The sequence below is a fragment of the Podarcis liolepis genome, assembly GCF_965112155.1.
Source record: "Podarcis liolepis genome assembly, chromosome: 14".
Classification (NCBI taxonomy): Eukaryota; Metazoa; Chordata; class Lepidosauria; order Squamata; family Lacertidae; genus Podarcis; species Podarcis liolepis.
The window spans coordinates 50,830,208-50,854,726 of NC_139569.1; the positions used below are offsets into that span (position 1 = coordinate 50,830,208).

The 24,519-nt window shown below is 45.0% G+C and overlaps 1 protein-coding gene and 2 long non-coding RNA genes across 4 annotated transcripts in view; 1 reads left to right on the forward strand and 2 right to left on the reverse strand.

The window, feature by feature from the left end:
• LOC310693704 overlaps positions 1-24,519 on the reverse strand; it is a 354,955-nt gene that overhangs the window by 147,343 nt on the left and 183,093 nt on the right. The gene's annotated exons all lie outside the window — the stretch shown is intronic.
• On the forward strand, positions 2,555-11,296 carry GTF2A2 (general transcription factor IIA subunit 2). 2 transcript variants are annotated; one of them, XM_083476061.1, is made up of 5 exons: positions 2,555-2,688; positions 5,500-5,673; positions 7,210-7,314; positions 8,086-8,212; positions 10,965-11,296. In XM_083476061.1, the coding sequence occupies exons 2-5, from the start codon at positions 5,602-5,604 to the stop codon at positions 10,988-10,990; spliced, it is 330 nt and encodes a 109-aa protein (XP_083332187.1). In that variant the 5' UTR covers positions 2,555-2,688; positions 5,500-5,601; the 3' UTR covers positions 10,991-11,296. The 2 variants fall into 2 exon arrangements, with proteins under 2 accessions (XP_083332187.1, XP_083332188.1); XM_083476062.1 differs by having other exon boundaries at positions 2,576-2,688; positions 5,529-5,673.
• On the reverse strand, positions 18,030-22,984 carry LOC310693723. Its single transcript, XR_014519365.1, has 2 exons — positions 20,889-22,984; positions 18,030-18,307 (listed from the first exon to the last, which is right to left on the reverse strand). It is a non-coding gene; the product is annotated as an uncharacterized lncRNA (long non-coding RNA).

Consider the following 24,519-nt stretch of genomic DNA (forward strand, 5'->3'; position numbering starts at 1 on the left):
ACACTCCTTGGGGGCAGGGGTTGCCAGGATAAGTCTGTGGAAGGTAGGTTGGCTTGACCAGTAGGCTAGGCAAACAAAAGACAACCCACCTCCCAAGGAGAATCCCCAATAAAGTCCATTGCCTGGCTTTGCAAACCTTGAAGGAAAAAAATTCTAGCAAGTTATGCACCCTTTTGTTGTTTAATCATGTCTGACTCTTTGTAACCCCATGGACCAGAGCACACCAGGCACTCCTGTCTTCCACCGTATGCACCCTTAAGAGAACAGTTAAAGCTGCCAACTAGGAAGCCAAGCTGAAGATTTCGTAATTGCTCAACTCCACCCAGCACATCACAAGCAATGTTGCTTGCAGTTGACAGATAGTGTTTTGGCTGTGTGCCTTACAACATAACCCAACAACTTGTTGCTTAATAAAACACTCACTTAACAGCCTCCAGGAACAAAAAACACAAAGCTATAGAGGTGAAATAGCATGTTATTCATGTACTTTGAATATATGATGTGTGAATTGTTTTCCTTTGAGGATCACATTTAAAAAATCACAACAGCATTGGAGGTTATTCCTAATAAGCCATAGGATTTTGACACTCTGAACTGAGATAACTGCATAGGCTATCACATACAAGGCTATCAAGTTCAGTCACATTTAACACTGATAAATTATTATAGCTTGAGTTTTTGTACAAGATTACATAAAATGCCATTCTTAATATTGCAGAATTTCAAAACTCAAATTGAAACTCATCCTAAGAAGCCAAGATATGCAGAACAAGTCACTTTGGCTCAGTAACTGAACAACATATATCCTTTCTTGTGACACTGGACAAGCTCAAAAGGCAATTAACTATGCTGAAAAATACACATCACTAATCCCACAATTCCTACCACTGCTAAACCTAGTTCACTGCATAGTCATGAGATCCCAATTTTACCTTTATTTCTACATTATTTCCATCAAAAGCCAGGTTTTCGTTCCTTCCTTCTTAACCTGCAGGGTCCCGTCCCCCCCATTTCTCATCTTTAAGATCACAAAATCCCATTCCTTTCTTTATGCAGCAGAATTGCATACAACCCCTGTCCTGCCCCATGTTCACACTTAAACTCCCAAGGAGCTCATTTTACACAAGCTTAATAGCAGGCCCTATTCAGCTCAGCAGGTCTTACTTCCAGGTAAGCAAGCTTGCACAGGATCAGACTATGTGAACACATGAGTATAATCTATGGCTTTTCAAACTGTGGGTGGGTATTTTGTTTTTGTCCCTTTACCTTTAGCTATGCTACATATTTTTGTGTTTTTATATTGTAAACTGCTCTATGATCCTCAGCTGAAGGGCAGTATAGAAATTAAATAAATAAATAAAATGCACTTAGGACTTCAGTGAAAGCTATTCAAGCCAATATACGAACCATAATTATTAGTGGAGGTTGTTACAATTTTATCCCACCTTTCCTCCAAGGAACTCAAGGCAGCTTACATAGCGCCCCCCCCAAAAAAACACCCTGGTGAGGTGAGGTTGCGAGTGTGTGACTGTCCCCCAAGGTCACCCAGTGAGTTTCATGACTGAGAGGGGATTGGAATCCTGGTGTCCCAGGTCCTAGTCTGACAATCTACTACTTATTTTCTCAGTGCTCCCCATGGGGAGGGCTTCTTGCTGCCCCCCTCGATTCCTGTTCAAATGCTTACATCTGCATGCTAGGGTTGCCACCTGTCCTGTATAATACAGGATTGTCACCTATTCCAATGGAAAATGCTACATCCTGTATTGTTACAGTTTTGCCCTGTACTTCAGGTCTTCTCTCTCTCCAAGTGCACGTGTTGGAAAGGTTGTGGGAAAGGTCATGTATTTAAGCTCTGGGTAGCCAAGCACAGGCAGATTTACAATTTCGTGTGTGTGTGTGTGCGCGCGTGCCTGCCTGCCTGACGAAGTCCAGAGGGGCATCCTGTGAGGCTGCAACCGACTGAAGTCACTTCAGTAACAGATGGGGGGGGCCGCCCCCAGCCGCCCCACCCTGTCCTGTATTTTGCCAGAACAAAGGTGGCAACCCTGCACGCTTCCCAGTTTTATAAGTATTTCAACGAATAAACAGACATACGTCAGCAATGACAACAACTATCCAGATTATTGGGGGGGGGGGAGGGTTGAATGTGAAGCGACAGAGGGAGCCCCCCCCCCATTTCCTGCTCCGAAGCTTCTGTGCGCGTCAATTTCCCTTAGCCCCCCCCCCAAAATTACAACCCCCTCCAGGCGCCCCATCCCATAATATCTCCCCAGCCTCCCGCCCCAATACTCACCAGTCCCCCTCCGTCCCGGCCTGCCTTTCCTCGCCCTCCCCCCACAGATGTTCCTCAAGGGACGACCCTGCCCCGGAAGCAAACGCCACCGGACAGGAAGCGGCGGCGGCGGCGCCACCCAAAAGCGGACGAGGCGAAGAGAAAACGGGGTTCTTCGACTCCGCCCCCTCGCCCCGCCCCGGCAGACGCATGCGCGGAACACGCCCAAGCCCAGCTACGCGGAATCTCTATGGTGGTCGAGCGACGTCCTCTTTCCATTTCCGGAGCGGGAGCTTCCGCTTCCGGACCGAGCAGCCTGAGGGAGCGGAGGGAGAAGAGTCGTGCGCTGATCCGCGTCGGTGGCCGTGAGGGGCGGGAGGCGCCGCCGCGGCCTCCTCCTCCTCCTCCTCCTGCAGGTACCGCCTTCTGCCGGGAAAGGGGCGACCCTGTCGGGGCGGCGCCCGGGAAAGAGAGGCCTCCGCCACGGAAGGCAGCGCTGCTGCTCCTTCGCTGGGCGTCGCTTGAGAAGAACAAGAACCGCGGCGGCGGCGGCGGCACCTATAATAAGTCTTGGTTGTTGAAGTGGGGGGGGGGTTTAAAAATGCCCCTTGTCTGCCAGGGCTTTCGCGTGGGGAACAGTCGTGCTCCTGAAACGTCGTAGTTCCATTATGGAAATGTTGCTCTTGTTCTGTTTGTTTATATGCCGCCTTTTCCAGGCCGGGACTCGGGCGCCTCACCCAAGTCGAAGCAGCACAGACATAATACTGTACAGAGAGCAAAACACGTGTGAAAAGTAACAGTTAAAAAGATACTGAACCCCAAAACAATATTTTTTTAAAAAATCTATTACAATGTTGTTTTACTGTACATTATTATTATTATTATTATTTAGATGCTCTGTGGTTTTAAAACAGGGGTGGTTAACTCCCAAATACTGGGGCAGGGTCCCCCACCCTAATCTTCCTCGCCATGCCCCAGTCTCCACTTGTTTTGGCAGAGGTGGAGATCTCTCACAGAATCATAGAGGGTCATCTAGCCCAGACCTTCCATGCAGGAATCTCAACACACAGTTCCCAATCCAACTTGAAAGCAATGCCAGATGGACCTTCGCGCATATGCTAGCAGTTTTCTTAAAGCACCACTATGAAAAGAAAAATATGGTAAAGGACAGATGTTGCTGGGGTCTTTGGGGAGATGGATATTGCCTGCTCATCCGACTCTGGTGATCTGCTCAATTGCTGGATGTGTCTGGTGTGGGCAACGGCACACACCCCCACACATCTGGCAATCTGCAGGCATCAGTTGAAGTGGTTGGTGGCTGGTTTGGGGTGTGGGTGTTCTGTACACATGTTTGTGTGTGCAGGAATCCTTCCACTGTCATGCAACCCCTGGAGCAGCTACCTTCAACCTTTTAACCCAAATATGCATCTGGGGATTCATTTTTTAATCATAGAAGGGACCCTGAGGGTCATCTAGTCCCTCACCTGCAATTCAGGAATCTCAGCTACATCATCCATTTGCAAGCCCACATGCTAAACCCTGTCCCCGAAGCCTACCCCCCAAAAAAAACCCCGAGACATGACAGTAATGTATGGGTTTAAATTAGGCCACAACTTTATTGAATTTTAGGTATAGGAACCTTGGCCTTGAAAGGTATTCCTCACAACCCAACGGGCTGAGGATGCGCAGGGCAGTCAGGTGCAGTGGGAGGAGACTGTAAAGCGTGAACTTACACAGCGTGCCCTCCCCCTCACCAAAGCCGGGAGTTTGACCTACTTGCCGCCGCTCTAGGGCCAGTGACTCCAGTAATCCACACTTTAAGGGACACTGCAATGCCACCAGGTGGGGTGCATGAGTATGTCACCCCCCATCTCAAAGATAGACTAGGATACCGACCAAGCCCTAAAAACCACCAAAGTTGTGACGAATTGCTATGGGGAAGGCAAAACCTGCCAGTGCAGGGAAATTCCTTCCCAGTTGTGAATACCGCGACCATCTTCTGACCATAGCAGTGCCCGCTGACCTAGAAAGCAAGAGGTGAGCCTGCAAAAGAAGACCACGTTATCTTTTTAGGGAGGGTTGGGTGGGTGAATCTGGAAGGAAACCAAGTGAGTTCACTCTAGGCCAAAGGGCATCAGCCTTTTTTCCTGGCCCTCACCCCACCCCCAGCTGGCAGCCCATTGTCCTGCTGAGATGGGAGCAGGGTGATGAAGGTGGATGGCACCTGGCCAGGTAAGCCCGTTCAGTGTCGCAAACCCCGCCCACCTCTTGGGATGGGGCGAGCAGAAATTGCTCCTGTTGCGACCCACCTTGGATCAGTTGAAGACCAGTACCGTAGAGGGTTGGCTAAAGTTTCTGCAGCCCTCCACCTAATTTTCCAAATCCAAATAATTTTAAGTTAGCCACCCCTTTTTAAAAATGATAAAATTCCCACCTTTGTCATTTAAAACTCCACTGGGTTTTTACAGTGTGTGAATTTCCTTGAGAAAGCTATACCCAAGAAGGTGTTCCACAAATAAAATTATACATTAAAATATTTATTCCTTCTCTTTTATCTGCCTCTTGGGGTAGGGCACAGAGCATAAAAAGAGTTATGTAATAATAATAATAATAATAATAATAATAATAATAATAAATTTTATTTATATCCCGCCCTCCCCAGCCGAAGCCGGGCTCAGGGCGGCTAACAGCAATAAAACAGTACAAAGTACAACATAAACAGCATTCTAAAATCATTCATTATAAAAATTAATACAGTTTTTACACTGCATAATATCAAAGCAGCTGAATGCAGCTAAAAGCAAACAGCAGCAAGTGGGTTCTTTGAGGCCTTAAATTAGTGCAGAAGAGCGGTAGACTCCTAATCTGGGGAACCGGGTTCACGTCTCCGCTCCTCCACATGTAGCTGCTGGATGACTTGGGCCAGTCACACCTCTCTGAAGTCTCTCAGCCCCACTCACCTCACAGAGTGTTTGTTGTGGGGGAGGAAGGGAAAGGAGAATGTGAGCCGCTTGAAGACTCCTTAAAGGGAGTGAAAGGGGGGATATCAAATCCAAACTCTTCTTCTTCTTCTGTGACTGAAGTGCTAAAAGTATGCAAAAGAAATATAATTACTTACTTTGTATGCTTTTAAATTAGAAAAGCCACAGTACTACCTTTTGGTATTTCCAATTCGACTCCACTGTTAGTCTTTAACATCCCTAACACTATTTTTGCTCCCTGTCTAGGTCATTAATTGTTATGCTGGATTTCCTAGGCTTTTGGTGAAAGTTGCAGCAGTTTCAGATCTGTGGATGGTCAACAACGGTTTTCTGCCCTTCTCATGAGCCATGGCCTACCAGCTCTATAGAAATACCACGCTGGGGAATAGTCTTCAGGAGAGCCTAGATGAGCTCATACAGGTAGTCTGTAGACTTTGATGCCCTTGTAAGCCTGAACAGCCCAGTGCTGAACTTACACCAGGGTTATGATCTGGCCCCCTGGACACATAAGTGGAATGAGCATAAGTGGGGAGCACCCTGCTGCACCTCCAGCTCACAAGGAGACTTTCCTCAGAGCCCAAAAGAAGTATCCTCTTGAGCAGTGTTCCCCAACCTTGGGCCTCCAGCTGTTTTTGGACTACAATTCCCATCATCCTTGACCACTGGTCTTGCTAGCGAGGGATGATGGGAGTTGTAGTCCAAAAACAGCTGGAGGTCCAAGGTTGGGGAACACTGCTCTTGAGGATCCCGGAATGCTCTCCTCATGAGCCAGAGGTGTAGCAGAGCTTTGTTGAGGCTCTTCAGGTCTCTCCCTCACTTCCAGGTTTCTGGCACTGTACAGTGGTACCTCAGGTTAAGTACTTAAATCGTTCTGGAGGTCCATTCTTAACCTGAAACTGTTCTTAACCTCAAGCACCGCTTAAGCTAATGGGCCTCTTGCTGCCGCCGTGCCGCTGGAGCACAATTTCTGTTCTCATCCTGAAGCAAAGTTCTTAACCTGAGGTAATATTTCTGGGTTAGCGGAGTCTGTAACCTGAAGCGTATGTAACCTGAAGTGTATGTAACCCGAGGTACCACTGTACATGACTTGAACACACGTAAATGGTGGGATGCTTGTACAAGCCACAACAGATATTCAAAATATGACTGAATAAAATGTAACATAGTGTTTATTTGCTCTTTACCCCCCCCCCTTCCAAGCCTTGCATCATGTGTGGATTTATAAGTAAAGATGAAACACATTAGTGTAATGGTAAGAGGAAATCCACAAAGGAAGATGGTCCTTCTAACTTTTCAGTGCAAACCTAACATTTAAAGTTTAAACTTTTTAAACTGGAAGCATAAGGCTTGCAATCTGGCAAACTCCATGCCAGAAATCAAATACTTATTTGCTAGTCTGGAAAAACTGAAGATGGGCAGAATACCCATGCTAAGACACACACAGACCTGACTGAAATATGTTAAGAGGTAGCTAATTTTTGTATTGGTGTTCAGGTAAATATGGAAAATCGTTGGGACTGTACTGGTTAGAATTTAACAAGGGAATTTTCTATCTGTTGTTAGAATTGTGAAAGCATAATTTTTTGATAACTTTTGCTCAGGCCTTTTTAATTGGATTGGTGTAACTGAGAACAGCCACAAATTTAATTTAATTGTCAGTCTGCTCTGTTATTAGGAATGTGTTGTTTAGATAGTGGTTTGACATTTTTGTTTAAAGTGTTGTGTGATTTTATTGTTGCTATGTTGTCCATTGCATCCTACCCTAGGATAATTGATTTGGTGGAGGGCAGGCTAGAAATTGAAATAATAATAAAGGAATTTTATAGCTGTGATTACAATGTTTCTATGTAATCAGAGCTGTTATAACTTAAGATTTTGGAGAGATGAGCTTGTATTCAATATTGAATGTAATTTATCCTCAAAGCTGAATGTTTTTATTTTTCCTCTCCATTTTAGTCTCAGCAGATCACCCCCCAGCTTGCCCTTCAAGTGCTACTTCAATTTGACAAAGCTATCAATTCTGCATTGGCACAACGGGTCAGAAACAGAGTCAATTTCAGGGTAAGAAAGCTAAATGCTAAGGAAGATAGCTAATGGCTTCTACTATTTACAGTAACTTTTGCTGACTTAAAATGGGTGCAGACTTCTTTTGACTCCAACTTGCAACGTCTTCCTCTGAAGCAAGTTGGTATGGAAAATCTTCCAAGTTTTTTTTTACAATTAATGTTAGGAATCAGCAAAAATGTGGACTCAGAAGAATATATACTTTGATGTTCCAATGCAGTGCAAAACAGGAAGAGGCACCTTGGTTATTTTTTTCTATATGTTGACATTATTTTTTCCTGATTTTTAAAAAATGTGGTTTAGTGTTTCATGTGAGCCATCTTGGAAGGATTTATAAAAGGTGAAATATATTATATGAAAAGAATCCAGCATATGGACTTCGTGTCCTGAAAGGTGGATATAAATCATTATAACAAATTAGTTATAAAATGTTGGTGGCAGGACATGCAGCAGTAATACAAAATTTCAAATAACTGGGTTAGTTTTGCTAAATGCCCAAGGGCTGGACTGTGCATTTAAAGGGGGGGGGGATCTAATTGTACTTCTCAGTCCGGCATTTGGCTGTTCTAATTCTCTCCTTTATTCTGTGTGGGTGTTTTTTTTTTCTTTAAGCCTACCACAAGGTGGCACAAGAAGCACACCCTTCAGAATTACTCTGAGGCACATGGGTGGCACAAAATATGAGTGAAACAATTCCAAAGAAGTTTTTCTTGAAGTTACTTAGATGTTCTTTTCTCTCTCTCTTCCTTTCCCTGTTCGCTCCTGAAGGGCTCCCTGAACACATACAGATTTTGTGACAACGTTTGGACATTTGTACTGAATGATGTTGAATTCAGAGAGGTCACTGAGCTTGTGAAAGTGGATAAAGTGAAAATAGTAGCCTGTGATGGAAAAAGTAAGTTCTGGAATGTGATGTGTGTGAAGATGCTGAGATCAAGTGGCAGAGTAGCAATAGATTATATATATATATATTTCACAAGAATTACAGCTGTTGGTAAACCCATGAGTCTTTGATGAGAAAATTTTTCACAAAGCATATGAAAGGCTTCTCTCCCCCCTTAAAGTATCCTAAAATACATTTGACCCATTGTTTGGTGGTGGTGCCACCCCAGTCATGAAACTTCCTTTCCTTGATGAAAATTTACTGACTCTCCCAACCATTCAGAGACTATGTTTGGTTTAATTTCAGTTATTTCAGCCTCTAAACTTCTTATTTCACACATGTTGTTTTGGTTTTACTGATGGTTTTTGATTGTATTTTGACTCTCTTTGATAGTTTTATTTTGATGTAAGCTTCTTTTGGGGTCATTTTTGAGTAGAAGTGTTACATTAGAATGCAAGATAAAATAAGACCTGGCTATTCTGGTTCTTGAATTGAGCTTTTCAAATGAGAGAGTTCCTCTGTCACCTGCCCTGTAAGTCTCAATTAAAATGGGATTTTCTACCAGGGCAGGATTTTATGAAGAAAGGATGTGTTTGGGTTTTAACCTGATAAAAAGTGGCAAATGCATCTTTGTTGCTATTATGTTTATATCCCACTAGTTTTTATTTCGTACAAGTTATGTACTGCTTGACTGTAGAAAATCTCAAAGCAGTGTACAAGCTATAACTTCTCGGCCAAGATTGGCTTACAATTAAAAGCCATCACAAGGGGTACTAAACATTAGAGATGTGTGTGTAGCTCTTTCTTTTGGCCTCTGGCAGCTGGTGTAATAGTCCATCCAGCTCTAGATTTTTCCCTCCAGAAGAAGGTGGCAAAAGTATCTGCAGGTGGGGCAGGGGGTTGGCTGATGGTCAAAGTGCCAGGCCACAGACAGCACCTCATCATTTCATTAGGGAAATGTCCTTTAGCCACAATGGGTATTTGTTGTGTAATTGCTATGCATGTCTAACGCTGTTTGGAAGAGAATTTTAGGTGTTTACACTGCACTGCTGCAAATAAAGGATGTGTTGCCTGCCTATGAAGACCTGAAAGCCAACTGGCTTGGGCAATGGATTTCTAGAGTCTCTGTGGGGAAAGGTCATAGCTTAGCAGTAGAACAACTGCTTTGAATGCAAAAGATCCTAAGCACACAGCATCCTAATCCACAGCACCTCCAGTTAGGCCTGGAGATATCCCATCTGAAACTTTAGAACTATTCTGCTGCTATACAGTGTAGACCAGGAACCTGTGGCCCTCCTCGTGGCCATGCTGTTTGGGGCTGATGGAAGTTGGAGTCCAACAGCCATAGGCTCCCCATCCCTGCTATAGACAATGCTCAGCTTGGTGGACCAATGGTCTGAATTGGTATAAGGTAGCTTTATTCAGTACCTCAAGAGTTAGAATCTTTTTATTTTTTAGAGGAAGGACCCTAGAGTAGAATAGGGGTAGACAACATGGTTCCTGCTAAGTGTTGTTGGACTCCAGCCCTCACCAGCCCCAGCCAGCATGGCCATAGTCAGGGATTATGGGACCCATAGTCCAAAATATCTGGAGGGCAACACATTGCCTGTGTCTTGAGCAGGGCATATGCTTTGTATGCAGAAGGTCCCAGGTTCAGTCCCAGCATCTCCAGGTGTGGGAGAGAGAAAACCCCTGTCTGCCATGTTCTTTTTAAAGCAGGAGTGGGAAACCTCAGGCCCTATATAGCCCTTGGGACTCTCCCCAAGCCACACCTCTCAGCAGCCATTCTCCAAGCCCTTCTGGGGTACTTTTGCCTGCCTGGAATATGTCCTTGAAGTGTGACAATGCCTCTTACTTGCCTGGATGGAGAAATGGGTGTATGGGTGCAGAAATATCTCCACTTCTGCATGGATGGAATTTGACATATTATACAGAGGAGAAGCTTCCATGCATTGTTCCACCTACATGTGTTTCTGGCCCCACCCACTACTGGTATGTGCTGCCCAACCCAACCCAGAAAGCTTCCCTTCCCCTGTGTTAAAGACAGTGAAGCAGGAGCTGACTAAAAAGTTGGCACCCTTGTATCTTAACAGCATTGCCTTTTGAAGGATCTTCTTACTTACAGACTTATGTGCCTTCTTTTTTATATATAAAAAAAAAATCAGTCTTCCTTCGGCACATAAATGCAATTTTTGTAACTTGCTGGTGCAGTGTTAGGTACTGAAAAGTTTCAGAAGGTCCAGTCAACAGCCCTAGAGATAATGAGAGGGAGCCACTGTTACTGATTTCAGTGTTTCCTCTCTAGCTGCCTTCTGTTCAAAACTGGCTCAATCCATATGAAAAATCTGGTCTATGAAGTTTGTATACAGCTCCCCATACAACTTACACCAGACCTTCAGCAGGAAGGGTTTCTAGGTCAGTGGTAAAGTGTATGCTTTGCATAAGGAATGTCCCAGGTTCAGTTCTTGGCATCTCAACCTGACTCCCTGAACTTTTTTGCAACTGGCAAGACACCTGGAGAGGTGCCAAGCACATGCAACAATTCTTAGATATATGGATCAGTGGCCTAACTCTTAGGGTAAGGTTTAGAATGAAATCAGTGAAAAGAATTGAGTAATGTAAAAATTAGGCACAAATCTCTTAGATTCATTCAGGATTCACAGAAGCCTTGTGGAGCTCATAAAATTTGTGAGATCTCATTTTGGACTTGGAGTTGTCTTTAACAGCAGTGTCCTGTTTTAAATTGCCGCCTTCTCACTTCCAGATACTGGTTCCAATGCTGCAGAGTGAAGAGGAAGATGGGTCCCTGTGCCAGCAATGTCTTTAAGAGGCTGCAATTCTGAGAGAGGAGGGTGGCCAAAGAGTGTGTGGATGACCATTTTAATGATGCAGATATGAGTAATCCACGCTGGAATGCCTTGTGGAACTGTCTTGGCAGAAGCTCTGTAGAGCATCTTTTGAGTTCACCTAAGACATGAAGGCAAAGAATATTGCTTTTTAAAAAAGAGAGAGAAACAAAAAACTAAGAATTAAATGTTGTTGCTTTTTGGTTCATCAAGGTAACTTCTCCAATAAACATTTTATTTAAAACTTTTAGATGAGTGGTAAGTAGACCTGTGTCCTTTTCTTCTGTGAATAGGAATCCCTGGATGGGTTAAAGGAATCTTCTATCTTGTGTATATACAATCAACAATGTACATAATGTCTAAGGATGCCCCAAATTGTAATTAGCTGGGAATCTACACAAATTGAGAACCCCAAAAAAGAGATTAAAAAGTTGGGGGTCGTCTTATACGCCGGGTATGAGCGACGCAGAGGAGAGCCCGCCCATTGCTGTGGCAGCGGCTCCAAAACAGTAGCAGCTGGTGGCGGGCTCTGCTCCGCGCCGGGTGGCTTTCTCTCAGCGTGGAGCTGCCCAGCATATTAGGCGACTGGGCTTATAAGAGAAACCCCCAAATTGCAGCTGCCAATTTGGGGAGTTATCTAATATGCCCAGTCGCCTAATACGTTGGAATCTACGGTATTCTAGTTCTGTATTTTACCAGAACATACGGTGCAAACAGTTAGGCTTTGCTAGTATAAAAGGGTAACCACCCGCTCCCCTCACAGAAGAAAAGTGTGAAAAGGCAGCACTAATATAAGGAAAGTATGGGATAATAATGCTTGTTGTTTTCAGGCCTTGGAAACCCTGGGAACTATGTACAGTATATGGAAGGCACCCTTGAATTTACCAGTTTTTACAACCCTTTAGAAAGAGCCAATTGTGATGTACTTTAAACCTATGAACAAGCATAAAGTAAGACAGTGCAAAAAGCATGCATAAGCTAAAAACAAATTTGTAGCAAATCTACTCAGACAGTAACAGCAGATAATTGTACTGGCAAATGACATTCCTCAAAAGTCAAGGAGCTCCGTGCATCCGCGTTGCATGCAAAAGTACCAGGGTTCAGTCTTCAATGGCATCTCCAGTTAACACCAGGATGGGGAACCTGTGGTCCTTTAGATGTTGCTGGACCACTACAATAATCTCTGACACTATTGGCCATGCTGGTTGGAGCTGATGGGAGGGCACCATCAGCTAGCCCAACCTTCGGTATCCAGCAGTGGCCAGCCTGGTGCTTCTAGGAAGCTCACAGCAGATGAAGGTGACAATCATTGCCTGTTGCTTGTTCCCAGAGATACACTGCCTCCATACGTGGAGGATCCTCTTAGCCATCATGGCTAATCGCTTAGCAGGCCTACCCTTCCATAGTTCACTTTCCTGTGGCCTTCCAGATGTTGCTGGACTACAACTCCCATAATCTCCTGACCATTGGCTATGCTGGCTGGAGCTGATGGGAGTTGGAATCCCACAACCTCTGCAGGGTGTCAGGTTGTGCAAAGCAGTCTCATAGGTATGCATGTGCTACAGAACTCTCCGCTTACCAAAGGTTTTTTGGGTTGTGGTGCTTCAGGTGTTGCTGGACTGCTGCTGCCATCATGTCTTACTGTTGGCCAAGCTGCCTGGAGCCCCTTGTTCCTCATTCCAGATGTACAGAACAAGTCTGTGCTCCTGCTCTGTTACTAAGAAAGTTGCTAACTTTTCCCTAACAGGTCAAGGTGTATTCCCTGGCCTAAGGTACCGTATTTTTCAGGTTTGCTTCTCCCTATGACAGTCATGATGATCTATCTGTACTGCATTCCATGTACACTACATCATTCACACACCCAAAGCTATAATTGTGGTGGCTTAACTTGTACAAAAGTTTGCAGAAATGGTTTGGTATGCTGTTTTTAGTGGGAGTGAACCTAATGCCCTGAAGCCAACAAATATTTCAGATGCACTGACCTTTTTCTGGTCTGCCTTTATGAGCAGCCTTCCTCCTAATTGTGCTGTTGGAGAAATGTGAGCACACACGTCACTGGATAGAGGCTTAAAACCAGGGCTTCATTTTACTTCTAGAACATTGAGATCTGCCACAATGCGCTGCCATGGAGCAAATTCTTACTCCTTTTATGTAGATTACAGTGATACCTCGGGTTATGTACTTAATTTGTTCCGAAGGTCCGTTCTTAACCTGAAACTGTTCTTAACCTGAAGCACCACCAATGGGGCCTCCTGCTGCCGCCGCGCTGCCAAAGCACGATTTCTGTTCTTATCCTGAAGCAAAGTTTTTAACCCAAGGTACTATTTCTGGGTTAGCGGAGTCTGTAACCTGAAGCGTATGTAACCCCGAGGTACCACTGTACTGGTTTTTAAAAGTTTAGGTAGAAAGTAGCCCTGATTAACCGGGCAGCACATTTTAAAAAAAATACTTATTCATGCATTTATAAAAATTGTGAATGGCAAGCAACATCCTAAAAGAGACATTCCCAATTCTCTCACACCCAGTGCATCACTGAAGATGTTGCCAGGGGCCACACATATTAAACAAAAAAAAGGAGCCCTTTTGCCCCAGAATGCTTCTTTTTACTGAGAGCTGATCTGTTTGTACAAGAACATGAGAACAGCCTGCTGGATCAGACCAATGGCTCATCTTGTCCAGCGTTCCTGTTCTCATAGTGGCCAACCAGATTCCCTTGGCAAACCAGCAAGCAGCACAAGAGCAGTTTAGGCTGACAACCATCTCATGAAATGGGAAGCTTCCTGAGAACTGATATCTTTTAAGTCTTCTGTCACCATAGTTTAATGCCACAATAGCATCAAACATACTGCTGGTGCCGTAGCCCACATTAACCTGACACCACTGAGTGCCAGTTCTATTGTTGTCATTTGGCTCTTGTTCTGTAGGATGTAGCAAAGTGAACAAACTGCATTCCATGCATGTGTGTACATGTGGATTGCATTTTTAACACTTTTGTTTCAAAATGACTGTTTTTCTGCCCCATCTTACTATTCAGCTGTGTGATGTATGCTTGTGCTACAATCAAAGCTGCTGTGAATACAGTGGTCTGTGACTTGACTAATTCAGCTTGGTAGAAAACCAGTTAAAAGCTAGTTTCAGTTAAAAAAGAAAACTTTAACAGAGTTTAATCAGCCACCTTGTCCTCTCCCCTGACAAAAATCCCCATTTCCAGGGGACAACGCTGAACTAAATCCACCCTATTTTTAAACTCCTACTCACTAGAATTGACGTGAGCTCATTAGTTGGGCAACACTTCCTTGTGCTAATCTAACAAGGACTTCTTGATTGAATTCCAAGCATTAGCATCTGGATGGGGACGGGGAGAAACTAGCTGGGGATATAAATTGGGAGTAACCTCATGAGGGAGCCCAGTCCATGAGCAAGATAGGAGCCACAGCTGAGACAATGCCTCCATCACAGTGCCAACATCAAGGTAACAACTGCAGTTGGCCCAATGTGCAACAGCTGTGGAAAAGGCAAAGTCAATTTCTGGGATCATTATGAAAGGGACAGAAATAAAATTGTCAGTATCATAATGACTTTATACAAATCTATGGTGGAAAGGGGCAGCCAAAATGGCCAAAAGGTTGGAGCAAATCCCCTATGAGGTACCATTACAACCTTGGGGGCTTTTTATTTTAGATGGTGAGTAAGGTAGTATGTGATAAAGCTGTACAAAATTACTCATGGTGTGATAGAATGTGGGGTCACCCGGACAAAAGACCCTGGTAGCCTGATGTCATGAAGCTGACCAGAGGGGCAGCAACTGGGGACCTAATGGTAAGTGGCATCCAGGATCTGGTGCAAGATATACCGTATTTTTCCCTGTCTAAGACAATGTTTTTTGCTAAAAAAAATTAATATTCCAAATCTTGGTCACATTTTTAGTTGAAATTTAGTCAAAAAGCTCAACAACTTTGGGTGACCTCCCCCCCCCCAAAAGAAAGCTCAAAGTTGTTCTGCTTGTTGTTTAAAATGCTGATTTCATAATTTGGGGTTCAAAAAAATACGGGGCATCTTATACATGGGGGCGTCTTATACACAGAAAAATACAGTAAGTGTTGTTGAGCCAATTGGAAGCACTGACCATAATACTATTAAACTAAATGCATGTAAATGGCCAGCTACCAAGAAAATCCAACATGGTCAACATGGTTAATGAGCAGAGTAGAGAAGTTCTTGGAGACAAGGACGCTTCTTTCAATACATTGACGTCTTGTCTAACTGAAGAGGGCAAAAAGGAACACAAAAGTACAAGTGTTAAGCGTGCCTAACCCCGAGTTAGACTGCAGCCTATTTCACTGTGTTTTCTCTAGCTCTGTATTTTTAAGAGCATACTTTTTGATACTATTGTTCAAATATAAGATTACTTTCTTAGATGGCTATCCTGGGAATTCCCATCAGTGGGAGTTTGTACTGGACTTCCTGTCTTTTTATCTTGCAAAATAAACATTGACATTTGAGATTAACTGGTTGTTCTGACATCCCATTCACCAATGGGTTCTTCCTGCTTGGCTGACTGGGCTTGCATTGCAACATGCTTGACAGGGAAATCTTAAGAGCTGCTGCGATGAATGGCAGTTTTACATTGCACTTAGGCAATGCAATTTCACTTCATCATCAACACGGAGATGTGACTGCTGTGCTTACTTCTAGGCAGGGAATCCAAGTGAACCAATGCCAAATACTAAGCCTGTATCAGTGTTATCATCATCACCCTCCCGCTAATAGCAAGCTCAGGTAGTTGAGTGCCAACACAAATGGAAACCAAATGGAGCCACCAGAAACAAGGAGGAAGTATAACCTGCTCAGGGGCATCCTGAGCTTTGCTATGACATCAAAACAACAAAAATCAGTCCAGCAACAGAAGAAGAAGAAGAAGAAGAGTTTGGATTTGATATCCCGCCTTTCACTCCCCTTCAGGAGTCTCAAAGCGGCTAACAATCTCCTTTCCCTTCCTCCCCCACAACAAACACTCTGTGAGGTGAGTGGGGCTGAGAGACTTCACAGAAGTGTGACTGGCCCAAGGTCACCCAGCAGCTGCATGTGGAGGAGCGGAGACGCGAACCCGGTTACCCAGATTACGTGACTACCGCTCTTAACCACTACACCACACTGGCTGCTCAGTGGTCTCCAGGAGTCATAGGATGCTAGTATCAGTTGGGAATTGGAATCCCAAATAACTGAGGACAGAGTGATTTGAACTGGGATAGGGCATCTGTATAGTAAAAGCTATGGTTTTCCCAGTAGTGATGTATGGAAGTGAAAGCTGGAACATAAAGAAGGCTGATCACCGAAGAATTGATGCTTTTGAATTGTGGTGCTGGAGGAGACTCTTGAGAGTCCCATGGACTGCAAGAAGATCAAACCTATCCATTCTTAGGGAAATCAGCCCTGAGTGCTCACTGGAAGGTCAGATCGTGAAGCTGAGGCTCCAATACTTTGGTCACCTCATGAGAAGAGAAGACTCCCTGGAAAAGACCCTGATGTTGGGAAAGATGGAGGGCACAAGGAGAATCATAGAATCATAGAATCATAGAGTTGGAATAGACCACAAGGGCCATTGAGTCCAACCCCCTGCCAAGAAGGAAACACCATCAGAGCACTCCTGACATATGGTTGTCAAGCCTCTGCTTAAAGACCTCCCAAGAAGAAGACTCCACCACACTCCTTGGCAGCAAATTCCACTGTCGAACAGCTCTTACTGTCAGGAAGCGCTTCCTAATGTTTTGGTGGAATCTTCTTTCTTGTAGTTTGGATCCATTGCTCCGTGTCCGCTTCTCTGGAGCAGCAGAAAACAACCTTTCTCCCTCCTCTATGTGACATCCTTTTATATATTTGAACATGGCTATCATATCACCCCTTAACCTCCTCTTCTCCAGGCTAAACATGCCCAGCTCCCTTAGCCGTTCCTCATAAGGCAGCGTTTCCAGGCCTTTGACCATTTTGGTTGCCCTCCTCTGGACACGTTCCAGTTTGTCAGTGTCCTTCTTGAACTGTGGTGCCCAGAACTGGACACAGTACTCCAGGTGTGGTCTGACCAGAGCAGAATACAGTGGCACTATTACTTCCCTTGATCTAGATGCTATACTCCTATTGATGCAGCCTAGAATTGCATTGGCTTTTTTAGCTGCCGCGTCACACTGTTGGCTCATGTCAAGTTTGTGGTCAACCAAGACTCCTAGAGGGGTCCAAGAAGCGGACGACAGAGGATGAGATGGTTGGATAGTGTTCTCAAAGCTACTGAGTTTGACCAAACTGCGGGAGGCAGTAGAAGACAGAAGTGCTTGGCGTGCTCTGTTCCATGGGGTCACGAAGAGTCGGACATGACTAAACGACTAAACAACAACAACAAGGGCATCTGTGGCCCTATAGCTGTTGCTGGAGTCTAGTTCACATTGATGCTTTTGAATTATGGTGCATGGACTGCAAGAAGACCAAACCTATCCATTCTTAGGGAAATCAGCCCTGAGTGCTCACTGGAAGGACAGATCCTGAAGCTGAGGCTCCAATACTTTGGCCACCTCATGAAAAGAGGAGACTCCCTGGAAAAGACCCTGATGTTGGGAAAGATTGAGGGCACAAGGAGAAGAGGACGACAGAGGATGAGATGGTTGGACAGTGTTCTCGAAGTTACCAGCACGAGTTTGACCAAACTGCGGGAGGCAGTGGAAGACAGGAGTGCCTGGCATGTTCTGGTGCATGGGGTCACGAAGAGTTGGACACGACTAAACGACTAAACAACAACAAATTCACATCAGCCCTGGCTGGGGCTGTTGGGAGCTGGAATCAGCAACATCTAGAGAGCCACAGGTTCCCCCTGCCTACCTTACAGGAGGAGGGTGTGGCTGACTGGCTGGAATGCTGGACCTTAAATATCTAACTAACAAAACCTGAATCTTAAACATCTACAGAACTTGAACCTTAAAAACAAGTTCAGGTCATCGGATCATAATGGGAGTTTAGTTAAGAGAAATTTAATTAATCACAACTGGAATGAATCACAAGCATTATTTTTAGCCCACCTGTCTGGATACATCCACCCTTAAAGTAGGAGTCTTCAGCCTTTTCAAATCCTTTGTTAACACCCAGCCTGCAACAATGGCAACTTCTCTGGAGGAGTACCCATCACACAATGGTAGGCTTTGCAAGTAGATGGTCCCAGGTTTGTCCCTGGCATCTCCACTCCAGGGGTGCCTCGGCTTTCCCAGGGTTCAGTTTCCTTGGAATGAAGGTAAATGTAGACTGTGGTGTCTTTAGGATGTATGGTTTTAGTTACACATCGTATATACAACCTGAGCACAGTCTGGAGGGGCTCACAGCCTTAACACCCAACAAATCTTGCTTCTTTGTTAGGTGTTCAGAGAAGCCTCAAGCCACAGCTTCTGGGTTCAGCAGAGCAGACATTCCTCTCTGTCTTCCAGCATCAGCCAAACTCTCTCACACACAGTCCTCTTGGCCTTTTGTTCTCCAACCTAGACTGAGCTGGCATCCAGCCAGGGGTGGGGTGGGGAACGGAAATGCCTGCTCCCTTCCTGGAGATCACCACCACTTAGTTGTCACTATGGCAACATAGCTCACTCTTTGAGATGCTGATCAGAGTATTTAAGAGGTCAATCAAGTTCCTTGACAAAGAAACAAGACTGATCAGTTCATCAGGTTTCCTCTTGTAGACTCTACCCTCACAAGCACAGGATCATGTTTGGAAGGGAGCCATGGATATCATTCCGACTGATCCCTCCTATAAGTGGATGGCAGTTTTCTCTCTCTCTGTGTGTGTGTGCGCGCGCGCATGCATGCATGCATCCCATATTTCCATATTCTTTCATTCCTCTCTCCTCTTTCTGTTTTTCTCCTCTCCACCCACCCTGCCCATTTTCATATTTTTCAAAATGGAGAACACCAAATAGGTGGCAAGGCTTCCATGAGCATCCATCTGCAGTGCAGGTGCTGCCCAGCTTCAGACCCCAGCCCACAGGTGTGCCTTGGAGAGAGCCCTGATAAAGCAGCAAGCCAAGGCCAAGGGCTTCTGCTTCATGAGTTAATTAGGCAATTCACTTACATGAATCACAAATTGAAAACTGGGCTGTTACACATTTACTATTAAGTTTGCTAGCAATTTTTGTTTTATTCATAGGACACAGCTGCCACTGCATCTGAATTCTCACAGACAACCCGAAAGGTGGCCAACCTGCCCCACGGCTTTACCACTTCAGTTTGCAGATGGGGAAGACTCCTCCATACACAAATATTTCTGCCCCAAACAAAACTACCGTATTTTTCGCTCGATAACACGCACCCAACCATAACACGCATGTAGTTTTTAGAGAAGGAAAACAAGAAAAAAATATTCTACACGAAACAGTGGATGTATGATTTTTGTGGTTCATGCTGTGGTCACAGACATGTGATCTGATGGTGAGTTTGGGGTAGCCCAATGCAAAAATCCTGAGGATCCATGTGGATCCATGTTTGTAACCATGTTTTTGCACCACTGCGGCCCCAGGCAAGAGTGGGTGCGTGATTTTTTTGGTGAAAACTGTAGCCATGGACATGCTATGTGGTCTGATGGTGAATTTGGGGTGACCCAGTGCAAAAATCCTGAGGATCCATGTGGATCTGTGCTTTGTAACCACGTTTTAAGTGGGGAGGGAAGGAAAAGCACTCAAGGGACAAGGAGCACGCGTGGAGCAAGCTCTGCTTCTCTCCCTCCTCCCCCCCCCCCTTAGCGAGCTGAAAAACTTTGCTGGAGGGACAGAGAGCCTGCTTGCTTTAAAGGAGCCTACCAGACAGGAGCCGCTTACACGAGTGTGAGCGGCTCCTGTCCGGTAGGCTTCTTTAAAGCAAGCAGGTTCTGCTTCTCTCCCTCCTCCTCACCCCCCCCCCACCCTTAGCGAGCTGAAAAGAGCCTACTTGCTTTAAAGGAGTCAACCGGACCCAAGGTGGCTTGCAGATAAAATAAGAAGAGCTAATTAAAAGAACAAAAATTAAAAACAATTAAACATTAATAGAATTAAAACTGTGTGTGTAAAAATTACAATAAAAGCAGCACAGCACCAGCCTTTCCACTAAAAGCAGTCAGTTCCCAAAAGCCTGTTGGAACAAGAAGGTCTTCAGCTGCCAGGGGAAGGACAGCAGGGATGGTAGCCTGTCTAGTTTCTCTAGGGAGGGAGTTCCAAAAACTGGGAGCAGCCACCAAGAAGGCCCTCTCCTGCATCTCTACCAGGCATGCATGTGAATGTGGTAGGAATGAGGGAAGGGCTCCCCTGAAGATCTCATAACCTGGGCAGGTTCTTATGAGGCAATATGGTCTTGGATATAAGCTTTATAGGTTATAACCATCACTTTGAATTGCTCTTGGAGACAGGCCAGTAGCAGTGAAGCTGCTATAATGGTTTGAGCCAGCGCTGGGCTCTTCCTTTAACCAGTGCTGATGCGTTGCCCCACCAAAGGTTCTCAGATAACGTTGTTTTCTTTTTCACAGTGAGTTCTTGCCCAAGTGACTTTGCTGGGTGGGAAGGTCAAGGGCATTCCTTTACCTGTATTTAGCATTATTAAGAACTGTTTTGGTGCCTGGAGCCATCTGACGATGGGAAGGGAGGGGTTTGCAAGAACCCGGTGTGAGTTGTTATTATTAGTTTCTGCAAAGGGAGTTGTCTCTTGCCGCACTAGGAAACATTAAATCATCCTGCAAGAAAGGGGGGTGAACATCGGTTCAAAACCATAGGGGAAACGTTCCTCTAAATATGACTGAAATGAAAGAAACACAGAGTGAGGGCTTTCTGTTCCTATTCTTCACCTACCTCAGTCAGAAAGGTTTCAAAGAAGCAAATTGGAATCTGTGGAACATGGTCTCAACCACTTCTGGGCATAGCTAGATGTCTCTCTTGATGTGGTTCATTGATCTTGCAACATCAATTCAATGTCATGCAATAGATAGTTGTCCATGGGTGTGACCCACTCCTAGCTAGCCATGCCTGATGATGAAGTTCTCTGCCATACACACATCTTATTAAGAGGATTCAGGTTTCCCATGACATGTTTTGCAGACAGGAGGCCCCGAGTTCAGTTCCCAACAACTCCAGGTATGGCTGGGGGAAACTCCCAGGTTGCAGTCCTGGAGAGGTGCTGCCAGTTAGTGTCAACTGCAATAAGGTAGGTGGACCAGTGTCCTGACTTGGTATAAAGCAACTCCCCTATATTCTAATCAGTCTTCACACATGTGGCCTGATTTTGACTCCAACATCTCAGGAACACCTCTGTATTTTCCTCCATAGCAAGAGCACATCCAGCAAATGTTATCCAGATGGATTTTGTCCAATCTTAATTTATTTTACAAAATCAACAAAAATCATATCAGGTAGAGAACTCCATGGTGCTAACCTTCCAAGTGGCAGAAACAAGATAAACGGGGGGTGGGGGGGGAGAAGAAATTGGGAAACAAACCAGATTCTTTTGCTACTTATCTCAATTGCACCTCTTTAGATTTGCAGTCTACCAACACATTTGTAGATTGCAAACATTTACAATCTTTAACCAACAGAGAAAAATCAAACACATTAAGTAACCTCTGCCTTTCCTGCCTGGTGCCAGAGAGCAGTTAGTTTAGCTTTCTGTAAGCTTTTAAGGCAAAGGGGGAAAGCAAGTGAATGAGTGTGATGAAAAGGGAAGGAACACAAAACAAGCAATGTCTTGTGTGCATTTCGCCTTATGACGTAAAAAGCTGACAGAATTTCTGGCCTCGAACCAAATCCTAAATATTTGCACTGACGCATTTGCTTGGAATGCAGATTTGACGCCATGGCTTAGAACCAGGAGCCACCAAAGGGTCGTCTTCTTTTCAGAACTAAACTTTCCTATGTGGCTGCAGAATTGCAGGATGTTTAACCACATCCAGGCCACACTTTGAAACCCATTTCACTCCCATCCCACTTCCACAAAAAGCACACCAGTTCCTTGACAGAAAAGCTTCCCCGAACACAGAAAATGTGAAGACTTCCGCCCTGGTAAACCACCTTTCTGCACTTACAGCTCTGTCAGGTGTGCCCTTTGCCCCACTTGTTTAGATTTTATATTCCCTATCAGGGTTCTCACAATAGCTAACTGACTGCAGGTAATCTTCCTTATCTTTATGGCAGTAGAAAGCAGGCCTACAAAGCAAAGAGCAGAAGGCAAACGTAAGTGGGTAAACAGCGGCTGCTTCACTTTACTCTGAATCATTTGTGAGTTGGGCCACCTTGTGAATTACACATGTACACACAAGGTTGATACATAAGGCATAAGCCAATATCACATAACTGGAAAGAACTGTCTATTTACATAGCTGCAAATATGTACAAGGAAGGTAGAAAACACATAATTTCCTGATCTTTCATTGTGTAAAATCATCATGGAATGTACAGGGCACGATAATATAGAAGCAGTCCACAAAGGTCAACTGATCTTACTAGATCAATGGTAAAAAAGGTAAAAGGTAAACGACCCCTGGATGGTTAAGTCCAGTCAAAGGCGACTATGGGGTGTGGCGCTCATCTCACTTTCAGGCTGAGAGAGCCGGCATTTGTCCACAGACACCTTTCCGGGTCATGTGGCCAACGTGACTAAACCGCTACTGGTGCACAGAGGACCGTGACAAGTGCCAGAGTGCATGGAAACACCATTTACCTTCCTGCTGGAGTGGTACCTATTTATCTACTTGCACTGGCATGCTTTTGAACTGCTAGGTTGGCAGAGGCTAGGACAGAGCAATGGGAGCTCACCCTGTCATGGGGATTTGAACCGCTGACCTTCCGATCAATGGTATGCGATTTGTGGCCCTCCAAATGTCCTTGGATTCCACCTCCTATCAACCTCCAGCCAGCATGGCCAATGGTCATGGAAGATGGGAGTTATTATTCAGCAAATATTGGTTGGACTTGATGGCCCTTGTGGTCTCTTCCAACTCTATGATTCTATAAATAATAATAATAATAATAATAATAATAATAATAATAATATATGCCACCCATCTGACTGGAGTGCCCAGCCATTCTAGGCAAAATCAGGAAGGTCTCAGGTTCCCCACCTCTGGGGAACATAAGACATCTGCTGGATCAGGCCATGAGTTCATCTAGTCCAGAATCCTGTTCTCACAGTGGCTGAGCAGTTGCCTGTGGAACCCTGCAAACCTGCACAAGTGGCCTCTTCCCTCTTGTGGTTTCCAGCAACTGGTGTGAATTGTAGCCCAAAGCACTGAAGGTTGGGGAAGTCTGAGCTAGGCATTTCTAACACAATCACTGATACCAACAACACCAGATTGATACCAATAGGTAGCAGAAGCATGCATGCTGCATTAGCAAAAACTGGACCAGCAGCTCCATAAAATAAAATCCTAAGCCCCACTGCCAACTTGGAAAGTTTAACACAGGTTCCAATGTGGAACTAAACTTTGCAATGATCCAAGGAAACAACACTGTAACCGAAAATGTTTCAGCCCTTCTGGGTACTGTAGTTTACCTCACACGAAGTTACAATGCCCAACAACCCTCAACAAATCACAGGCCCAGAATTCTTTGAGGGAAAGAAGGTGCTTCAGATGTGCAGAAGGCATCCAGACTCATTCAAATTCCATCTCCAATGACTCCTAAGCCCCTCACCCTCCCTGCCTCTTTCCTTTAGATCTCTTTTAGTAGGGGAGGCCCCCAAATCTTCACTCCCCACAGTGTCAACTATAGTTTTTGGAGGCCCTTGAGCAAGACACACTCGGGGGGGGGGCTACCCTCAATCTGGCAGGGGGGAGTGGAGACCCTCCAAGTGTCCCTATTTTCCAGGGACAGGCCCGGATTTACAGAAGCCGCCCCGGTTTCTGATCTGATCCCAGAATGTCCTGCTTTTCTTAGGACGTCCCTATTTTCATTGGAGAAATGTTGGAGGGTATGGAGTTAAGCAACCTCGAGCCAAGGAGATGAGTAACTAGACAACCTTTAGAAGACATCTGAAGGCAGCCCTGGATAGGGAGGTTTTTATATGTTTAATGATTACAGTGGTGCCTCGCAAGATGAAATTAATCCGTTCCGCGAGTCTCTTCGTCTAGCGGTTTTTTCGTTTTGCGAAGCAACCCTATTAGCAGATTAGTGGATTAGTGCTATTAGAGGTTTAGCGGCTATTAAAGGCTTAGCGGCTAGTAAAGGATTAGCGGATTAGCAGCTAAAAGGCTACTAGCGGCTTAGCGGCTTAGAAAAGGGGGGGGGAGCGGAAAAAAATCGGAACACTTGCAAGACGTTTTCGTCTTGCAAAGCAAGCCCATAGGGGAAATCGTCTTGCGAAGCAGCTCAAAAGCGGAAAACCCTTTCGTCTAGCGGGTTTTCCGTCTTGCGAGGCATTCGTCTTGCGGGGCACCACTGTATTACGTTTTTATATATGTTGGAAGCCGCCCAGAGTCAGGTGGGCAGAGTA